The 10,333-nt window shown below is 46.8% G+C and overlaps 1 protein-coding gene across 2 annotated transcripts in view; it reads right to left on the reverse strand.

Moving 5' to 3' along the window:
- The window catches only part of kcnn3 (potassium intermediate/small conductance calcium-activated channel, subfamily N, member 3), a 70,948-nt gene that overhangs the window by 23,569 nt on the left and 37,046 nt on the right, over positions 1-10,333 (reverse strand). For both annotated transcript variants that reach the window (XM_048261355.1, XM_048261354.1), the window contains 3 exons: positions 7,573-7,869; positions 4,311-4,432; positions 2,634-2,775 (listed from right to left, as the gene is read on the reverse strand). In XM_048261355.1, the coding sequence (XP_048117312.1) occupies positions 2,634-2,775; positions 4,311-4,432; positions 7,573-7,869 (561 nt within the window). The remainder of the gene's footprint in view (positions 1-2,633; positions 2,776-4,310; positions 4,433-7,572; positions 7,870-10,333) is intronic.

Genomic DNA, 10,333 nt, shown 5'->3' on the forward strand with positions numbered 1-10,333 from the left:
AGAGAGGAAGATAGATAGAAGAGGGGGATGGAGAGGAAGAGAAGAGGGATAGAGGAAGAGAGAACAGGGGGATAGAGAGGAAGAGAACAGAGGGATAGAGGAAAAGAGAACAGGTGTGATAGAGAGGAAGAGAACAGAGGGATAGAGGAAGAGAGAGAGAAGAGGGGGATGGAGTTGACCAGGTCAAACATGCAGTATGTTATACCCTGTGAAACCCGTAAAGAAATAGTCCAGTGTATAGAACACACTTAAAACAAACACACACACACACGCACACACACACACACATGCAGTATTTTATGCTTCCCTGTGAAACCTGTGAAGAAAATAGTCCAGTGTATAGAACACCCTTTAAACAAACACACACATAGACACACACACACACACGCATAGACAAAACATACATTCACATCTGCTGTGCACATCCAAACACACACTTCACTGGCACTGTCTCCCCCACCACCAGAGGAGCATGTACACCCACGGAGAGGGATGCTGGGAGACGAGACGTTTCTTGGTGTTTTATGCCCCCAATGTTGTCTTCAAGGCAGCGCTGCCTGGAAGGCACTAGGGTTAGGGTTGGGGTTGGGGTTAGGTTTAGGGTTAGGCATGGGTTAGGGTTAGGGTTGGGGTTAGGTGCCTTTAGCGGTGGCAGCGCTGCCTGGAAGACGACGTTGCCTGGGAAACAGAGCATGGGCTGAGAGAGCAGACTCCAGCAGGCACTCAGCACAGATGTGAAGGGATCTCCAAAGGCTTAGACAAGAGTCGGTAAACATGACCAAAGACAGACTGACAGAGAGAGAGAGAGAAGGAGGAGGAGGAGAGAGACAGAAAGCCCAATCATGTCCATCTTGAAGACTACAGGAAAATGCAAGAGACCCATTCCATGTGTGTCCGTGTGTGAGAGTGGGCTGGGAGGTGTACATGAGTGTGAGAGTGGGGTGGTTGGTGTACATGTGTGTACAGTATGTGCTCTTTCACATCTTCAGGAGAAGCAGTGTGCCCCTAACCCTTCCCTCACTTTATGAAGGTCATTAAAATTACTAAAATAAACGAATATTTCCCTCGGGATGAACAAAGTATCTATTTATCTATCTACTGTAATACTTTGCACAAGATTCCCGGCCATCTACGGGCTCCAACTGCAAATGGATAATCAACCTAACTTAACTGATCTTAAATTATAACTTGACCTGCACATCAGTAAGTGTTTTTATCAAACTAATCTTCATATCGTTATAAACTGTGTTGGCACAGTTGTTTGCTTGCCAAAGTTTTAATGTCCTATATTCAGTGTCAATAAAAACACACACAAACACACACAGGGTAAATAGTCACCTATGTGTGTGAAGGGCAAGGCACAAATGTGTCAGCAGCTTGTCAGGTGGCATCAGCCATCCTGTGAGTGCACATCTCCTGTCAAAACATCCGCTCGCCGTCTTATTAGAAGTCTGGCATTGTTCCATTCTGCTCTGTTCCATTCTGTTCTGCTCTGTTCTGTTCTGCTCTGTTCTATTCTGTTCTGCTCTGTTCCATTCTGCTCTGTTCTGCTCTGTTCTGCTCTGCTCTGTTCTGTTCTGCTCTGTTCCATTCTGCTCTGTTCTGTTCTGTTCTGCTCTGTTCTGTTCTGCTCTGTTCCATTCTGCTCTGTTCTGTTCTGTTCTGCTCTGTTCTGTTCTGCTCTGTTCCATTCTGCTCTGTTCTGTTCTGCTCTGTTCTGCTCTGTTCTGTTCTGTTCTGCTCTGTTCTGTTCCATTCTGCTCTGTTCTGTTCTGTTCTGTTCTGCTCTGTTCCATTCTGCTCTGTTCTGTTCTGTTCTGCTCTGTTCCATTCTGCTCTGTTCTATTCTGTTCTGCTCTGTTCTGTTCTGTTCTGTTCTGCTCTGCTCTGTTCTGTTCTGTTCTGCTCTGTTCTGTTTTGTTCTGCTCTGTTCCATTCTGCTCTGTTCTATTCTGTTCTGCTCTGTTCTGTTCTGTTCTGTTCTGCTCTGTTCTGTTTTGTTCTGCTCTGTTCCATTCTGTTCTGTTCTGCTCTGTTCCATTCTGCTCTGCTCTGCTCTGCTCAGCTCAGCTCTGCTCTGTTCTGCTCTCCTAACTGTATTCTCAGCAGAGATGGACGACAATGTCTCACCGTCTCACCTCAACTGTTTCAGAGGAGAGGAACCCCCCCCACACACACACACACACACACATACACACAGCAGCATGGAGACGGTGGGTCTTATTGGCGTCTCTACATTACAACAACAGCGCCCTTGGAAGGCATCTGCCTGAATGTGAGAGGGAGCTGCACACCCACTCTGACACACACACACACCCACTCTGACACACACAAAACGCACAAAATTGCCCATTTTACTATATTCAAACCACAATTACAGCTGGCAGCATGTAATTATATGTAAGACATGCTGATTTATGTAGATTACACTACGGCGTCTAAAAACACCTAACTTCAGACATCCCTACACATCCCACCCAGCACAATCACCAATGCAAGGGTAGAGAGAGACTAGCCAAACAATTCCATCCTCCACACTCCACAAAACACAGCCATCACACCCGGGGCCATAGCACTGTGGCATTGCGGGGAGGGAGGGCTTGGGATGGGTTAGCAGGACAAGGCACCCTTACCATGATGCCCGTGAGCAGACACACGCCTTTGCCACAGTAGGTGTGGGGCACCATGTCCCCGTAGCCTATGGACAGGAAGGTGATGGAGATCAACCACATCGCCCCCAGGAAGTTACTCGTGACGTCCTGGGCATCATGGTATCTGTGAGAAGAGAGACGGAGGAGGGGAGGGAAAAATGAAAAGATGAGGAGAGAGAGAAAAAAATGGTAGAGAGGAAAAGGAGGATGAGGGAGAGGCAAGGGCAGAGAATGAACAGAAGCCGAGGGAGGAGAGGAAGAAGAGAATGAACAGAAGCCGAGGGAGGAGAGAATGAACAGAAGCCGAGGGAGGAGAGGAAGAAGCAACAGATGGAAAGAGGGGAAAGGAAGGAATCAATTTGAGATGCAGAGCCAACAGAGGCCTCTGGAGACAGAGAGGGGTACACACTCCAACTCTCCTCTCCTTCATGCTCCTCCTCCCCCTCTCCTCTCCTCTCCTCTCTCCTCCTCCCCCTCCTCCCCCTCTCCTCTCCTCTCCTCCTCCTCCTCTCCTCTCCCTCCTCTCCTCTCCTCCCCTCTCCTCTCCTCTCTCCTCCTCCCCTCTCCTCCCCTCTCCTCCCCTCTCCTCTCCTCTCCTCCTCCTCTCCTCCTCTCCTCCCCTCTCCTCTCCTCTCTCCTCTCCTCTCCTCCTCCCCCTCTCCTCCCCTCTCCTCTCCTCTCCTCCTCCTCCTCCTCCCCTCTCCTCTCCTCTCCTCTCTCCTCTCCTCTCCTCTCCTCTCTCTCCTCTCCTCCCCTCTCTCTCGTCATCCCATCGCTTCTACACCCCTTTCCTCCTCCCTCCATCTCGCCATGCCAACAATCATCTCTCTTTTTTCTCTCATTTGACTTTCCCTTCAGCAGAGCCTGTAACTCAGTTCCGCTCTCTCTCCATCTTGCCAGCACCCACTCAGAATAGGCAGCAGTCATTCATTCATTCACTCACCCACCCATTCACTCGCTCACTCACTCACTCACTCACTCACTCACTCACACACTCACTCACACACTCACTCACTCACTCACTCACACACTCACTCACTCACACAATCACTCACTCACACACTCACTCACTCACTCACTCACACACTCACTCACTCACTCACTCACTCACACACTCACTCACTCACTCACTCACTCAATCACTCACTCACTCACTCATACACTCACTCACCCACTCACTCACTCTTTCTCCTTTTGCTCAGTAGTCCGCTCCCTCCTTCCTTCTCTCTCCCTCACACACATCCACTTGCTCCCTTAATCTGAAGGGTTTTATTGGTTTGAGAATGCGGTCTTCTTCTCTCTCTGTAATCTCTCTCTACCCCCCTCCGCCCCATTACATTAACTCATTTTGCAGACCTCTTTGTCCAGACAGAAGAACAAAAACATGCATTGTATCACCGTTTCTGCCCATTACTGTCTCTGCTTCCTTCTATGACTCATTCAAACATGCAGCCTCTTTCTCTCATTGTCTGTCTGTCGTTCACGCAGACACACAGACACACATTATATACATTATACAGTACATACGCACATACATTAATTCTCTCTCATCCTGTTACACATATAGAGCAATTATGCATCCACACACACACAATTTCCTTTCTTTGTTTGTCTCTCTGTCATTCTCCTTCTTCCAGCATTGACCTCTTTTGTTCTCACCTCTCACACACTCGTACGGTCCAAGCGGCGATGATCCACAGTGAAATGCTAAACACCAACAGCACGGTTCCTGGACAGATGGTCATCAGAGTCTTCATCACAAACCGTGTGTTGAAGTGCACCTGACGAGGGGACAAAACAAACCAGTGGGGTTACCCATGCTGTCCTCACCAGGAACCGCTTGACTCAAGGAAAAGCTGACTGGAAAGGCATGTCAAAATACACTTCAAAACAGACTTGGAAAACACATTTGCCATTGTGTATTGCAAAATGATTGGAATACTGCTTTGTAAAGAGAAACAACATCTTACAGTTTTTCACAGTTGCTAACACACATTTTTTTGAATCCTGCCAGCCTTTTCTGAAAACTGCAAGTGCAAACCCCAAATCTCAAACTACATTCATAAAACCTCTGACAACTTCTGCAAAACTAAACAATCACCTCGAAACAGTTCCTATGCTCAAAACCAAACACTCTTCAGATCATACACAAAGGAGTCAAAAATGTAAACACTACTGGGCACACAAGACACACTATACATCAAACCATGTAAACAGTAAATGCAGTTTACTATTATCTAAAAAAACAAAACTAAGCAAAAAGATTTCATAACTCACTGGATGCAACATGTAAATCCAGTAAAAATAAAGTATTGAGATTTGGGGATTGTGTTTACAGTGAAAAACTAGCAAATGTGAAAAACTGTATACCAGAAAATACAGGCATTTCAGATTTCAGCACTGTAAATGAGAAGTGCATTGTCTACAGCCTACAGTGTACTCTGAAGGGCTCATTAATAGTTTCTCTGCACTGTTCAGCAACCTGTTTACACTCTGAACTACTGTTGAGTATATTGGTTGTGTCACCTCATTTGAAACAAGAGTGATCAAATTTGAGCCGTGTTTAACGTATGGCATTTGTGCTTTTTTTTTTACCTCTTGCCACTTGTAGTTGCCATTATGCATCACAAAATGTATTTTATTGCATGAGAAAGTGTTTAGAGTTTTGCAAAAAAAGTGTATGAGATCTGCAAATTGTGTTTATGGATTTACCAAAAGAGTGATCGATTCAAGAAATGTGGTCAGACAACTGAGAATTTGGATCAGAGAATGGAGTTAAGTGATTTAGCAATCGTGAACAATTGTAAAGTGTCCTCAGTATGAAAACCAACCCTTATTTTGACCACAAACTATCTCAAATCAGACACGTGTCTCACAGACAAAGGAAATCCCCATCAAATCCGATGGAGTGTGGGTAAGCTTGGTCAGTAACACTCGTAAAACATTGATACTTCAGACTAGAGTAACAATAGGTTACCAATATACACCCACTCTTCTACAGGTTTGTTTCCAAAAATATACTTTTCCAAACCCTGAAGAACTTGAATGCTATTTTGTCATTTTATTTTCCAAAATATAATGTACATGCCATTTGCTTCCTGCATATTGCAGCTGTATAATGTATTGGCATTGTCTGACAACTGAACACTTTGTGGTCCTCAGGCTGCACTGTGCTATAAATGTAGAAACCTACATGTACTAGTGTCCTTGCACTCTTTGTGTCGCACGTGGCTTTTGTGGAGTTGCCCTGCAGCGTGTGAGTTCACTTCTGTGCGGCGGGCACACGGAGTCGGCCGTGCCATGGCGGGCAGAGTGTCTTTCCCTCCACTACTGTGCGCCACCCTGCTGACTGCAGTGCCAGTTCGCCCTGACGCTCGGCCGTCTGTCAGCTCGCGTTGGGCACACATCGGTTTTGCGGCGGCGTCGGCAGTATTTTGACAGGAAGTGATGCCGACAGGCCCTGACCACCTCGAGGAGTGACATCATTACAGCGATGAGCCCACTCCGCTCGACTTGGCTCGGCTCTGCTCTTTTTCCGCGCACCCACAATCCTTTCGGGGGAACTCTGATAGCCAAGTGTGCGTCAGAGGAGTGTGTCAGAGGTTATCCACGGCCTCACCAACACACAGCCATAGCCTTAATCACAATCTCTCTTTCTCTCTCTCTCTCTTTCTCACTCTCTCTATAACAGCAGTGGTGATTCTCCTCCACACGCTGCAACCACCTTCATCTCCAAACTCCAGTCCTCTCTGAGGTGCGTTCAACGTGTTTTCCATACTCAAACACACTCTCGTTCCCCAAACATCCTCGCCTCATCACAGACACCCGATCCTCCTCAGAACACCAATCAGATTCGTTCATCCTTTGATTGTTCAAAGCCAAAATTACCAGCCATTCAGAATAGAGCCTTTCACAGCACACCTGAAAGGTGGGAATACTGTGTTCCATCAGCAATTCGACGAAGACGAAGCTTTGTGCAGGTAACTTTGTTTTCATCATAACTTTTCTTCCCTTTTTTCCTCTTCGTCAGGCCTCTGCAGTGGGCATTTTTAAAGAGCCAAGCGAACGTCAGCGCCAGTCTGACCAGGTCAAACCTAAGTGGACACAGTGTTTGTGCTGGAGCCACTTCACTGTAATTGCCTGAAAGCAATGCATAGCACTTCAAAGCCGCAAGAACTGCCACGAAAATCATAAAGTGCAACCACACATCTGTTGTCAGATGAGAGATTGCAAGCGGTAGTCCTAGGTTTCACTGCAGTGTGGGCTAGCTTTACATATTATTAGGAATAATTATGAGCTATGCCAAACCCAGGCCCACTCAGTGAAAAGACCAACCAGAGGCAAGGGCAAATGCCTTGTATTACGTGTATAAACTAGGACAACTTACTGCTCTCCTTTATCATATACTGCATCATAGGGTGTTTCTCTGTTGAAGTTGGGCTTGAAATCTATGCAGAGTTGATGTTGGAGGGCACAATGAGAGCCCTGCAGAGGTCAGCTCATGCAGTAACAGCCCCCTATATCCACACACACACACATCGGCATGTGTGCAGGCACACACACACACACACACTCAGGAGGACACTCTTAGTAAGTAATTATCTTGAAAAGGTTTAAACATGTCACAAAACCTCTCTCTCTCTCTCTCTCACTCACTTACATACACACATAAACACACCCCTCCCACACATACACACAACCACTCCCCCACACACCACTACACCACTTCAAAAGTCACAGTCCAACATCAAGCCTCCCACACACTGCCCCACTTACACACACACACACACACACACACTCACCTCCTCAATCCACACTACCCAGACACACACACACACATCACCATCACATACTCTTCATCTCTAATCCCATATACACATACACATATATCCCCTATATAAATGTACACACACACACACACCTTGTTGAGCGCCCCGATGCTGCGGGAGGAGGCGTCGGTGAAGAGCTTGCTGTGCAGGAGCATGACGCGGGCGATGAGGTAGAGCCGCAGGAACATGGGCACGGACAGCACCATGTCCAGGTCGGCCTCGGCCTGCGACGGCGCGTACGAGAAGGCCAGCCGCGCCCGCCACTGGAACTTGAAGTCGCCGGGCACCGGGTGCACGGCCGACACCAGCAGCTCCAGAGCGATCAGCAGGACGCGCTCCATCGTCATGGCGATGCGCCAGTCGTCCGCTCCGTTGTCGATGACGAAGAGCTGGGGCAGAGGGGGGGAGACACAAGAAGAGGAGGTTAGCATGTGGAAGTGTAACATAGAGAACTCAAGAAGAGGAGGTTAACATGTGGAAGTGTAACATAGAGAACTCAAGAAGAGGAGGTTAGCATGTGGAAGTGTAACATAGAGAACTCAAGAAGAGGAGGTTAGCATGTGGAAGTGTAACATAGAGAACTCAGAGAACTCAAGAAGAGGAGGTTAGCATGTGGAAGTGTAACATAGAGAACTCAAGAAGAGGAGGTTAGCATGTGGAAGTGTAACATAGAGAACTCAAGAAGAGGAGGTTAGCATGTGGAAGTGTAACATAGAGAACTCAAGTGATGCCGTGCTGATCACTGCAAGCCTCTCCAGTAGCTTCCTGTAGGAACAGCCTGTGCAGAGTTCAACTACCATTAGATTATATCACAGTTATACACAATAAAATAACAAAATGTCATTAAATATCCATTAAAAATATCATTAAAAAGAACTAGTTTGGAAGGAATAGAAGTCTTGAATGCATTCAAAAGTATTTACATTTAACAGATGGATATTACCCAGCCATTAAGCCTTAACAGAGCACAGAGCATTTACATTTCCTCGCTTGGCACACTCTCTTATCCAGAGCAAGGTGAACAATAAGTCTGGCAATGAACAATTTATTTTGACATTATTTCACTTGACAGTTTTAGAAATAATACCATTGTTATTTGAACCATATCACCTTGCTAAATCTCTATTGACACACAAATCTTCGTCTGCGACATCTGACATTACATGCTGTCGGTCATTTCCATTCAAACAATGAATTCCCCATTACCTAGGAAGGTAATCGCCCGCCAGAGTGCTACAACTTCTCTCGTGATTACCAGGTCCCGCCTGAAGCTCATTCTCTGATTTGCTGATTGCCAGTCGCTCACTAAGGAGAGTCTCACCCAGCCTGGGGAAACGTTAGCTATTCAGCAGCAATTTCCCAAAGCTGTGTTCCACTACACGCATACAACCACCATCCACTGAAGTGAGAATAATGAATCTGATGTGACCCACTCAAGGCTACACACATATGCCATGCTTATGTTGGGCAAAAGCACAATAAGCACCCCCCCAGCCCCACCCCCTTCATGTGGAAGGCACTGGTAATGATAGCCGCTGTGTGTATACACTACTTTGTGTCAGGGGTAATCATGGACAGGGCAGGGGGAATGTTAACCTCACCTCTCAATGCATCCCTAGTGCGTAAGAGGGGATGGACTGAATGATTTGCTGGAGTGTCATCCTATTTGGCCTCATGACTGCCTCCGAGGAGAGGAAGGGTTTAACACGACTGCCTCCGAGGACAGGAAGGGGTTAACCACGACTGCCTCCAAGGACAGGAAGGGGTTAACACAAATGGAAGAGCTCAGAGCTTGAGAGCTGTGGCTTGACGGCAGACAGTCAGGTGACGTGACAGACAGTGCTGCAGCACCACGAGTCCCCCCGGAGGAGAGGCCTCGCGGTGGGGGGGGCCCTTGCTTTCTCAACAACTACTCACAGATATGCACAGCCATGGAGGGCTGAAGTTAGCAGGGCTCTTCTTAATACGCACACTTGCTTCACCCGCAGCTGTAGCACTTGCACTAGCCATTTTAACACTGAAACAGCGTGTTGTAGCTTTAACACTGTAAAACAGCGTGTTGTAGCCACATTAACACTGTAAGACAGCGTGTTGTAGCCTTAACACTGTAAAACAGCGTGTTGTAGCCGCTTTAACACTGTAAAACAGCGTGTTGTAGCCGCATTAACACTGTAAAACAGCGTGTTGTAGCTTTAACACTGTAAAACAGCGCGTTGTAGCTTTAACACTGTAAAACAGCGTGTTGTAGTAAAAACAGTGATGTACTGCCCTGCTATTCAGTTCAATTCCACATCAGGCTAGACTTCCAATCAAGACTGAATTAAGTCTACGGTACATTTCTTCCAGAAAAACCTCAGCAAAATCATACAACAACCCTATAACTTCAAGTCTTCAAGACACTGATCAATGATCCGCACTAATAACAATGCAATATTCTGTTCACACACAGAATATATGATGATGATTTAATCATTTATTTTTTACAGTACTCCATATAATAATAATAATAACACCTTCGACTTATATAGCGCCTTCATGGTACCCAAGGTCGCTTTACAACACATGGATGGGAGGACCTCACTAGTAACCACCACCAATGTGTAGCACCCACCTGGGTGATGCACGGCAGCCATTATGCGGCAGAACGCTCACCACACACCAGCTTGAGGTGGAGAGTGAGGGAGTAAATGAGCCAATTACAGTGGGGGATGATTAGGGGGCCAGATTGAATGAGCCAGGTTGGAATTTTTAGCCAGGACACCGGGGAACCCCCTACTCTTTACGATAAGTGCCATGGGATCTTTAATGACCACAGTGAGTCAGGACCTCGGTTTAACGTCTCATCCGAGGGCC

Source organism: Alosa alosa, chromosome 13 (genome assembly GCF_017589495.1).
Source record: "Alosa alosa isolate M-15738 ecotype Scorff River chromosome 13, AALO_Geno_1.1, whole genome shotgun sequence".
Classification (NCBI taxonomy): domain Eukaryota; kingdom Metazoa; phylum Chordata; class Actinopteri; order Clupeiformes; family Clupeidae; genus Alosa; species Alosa alosa.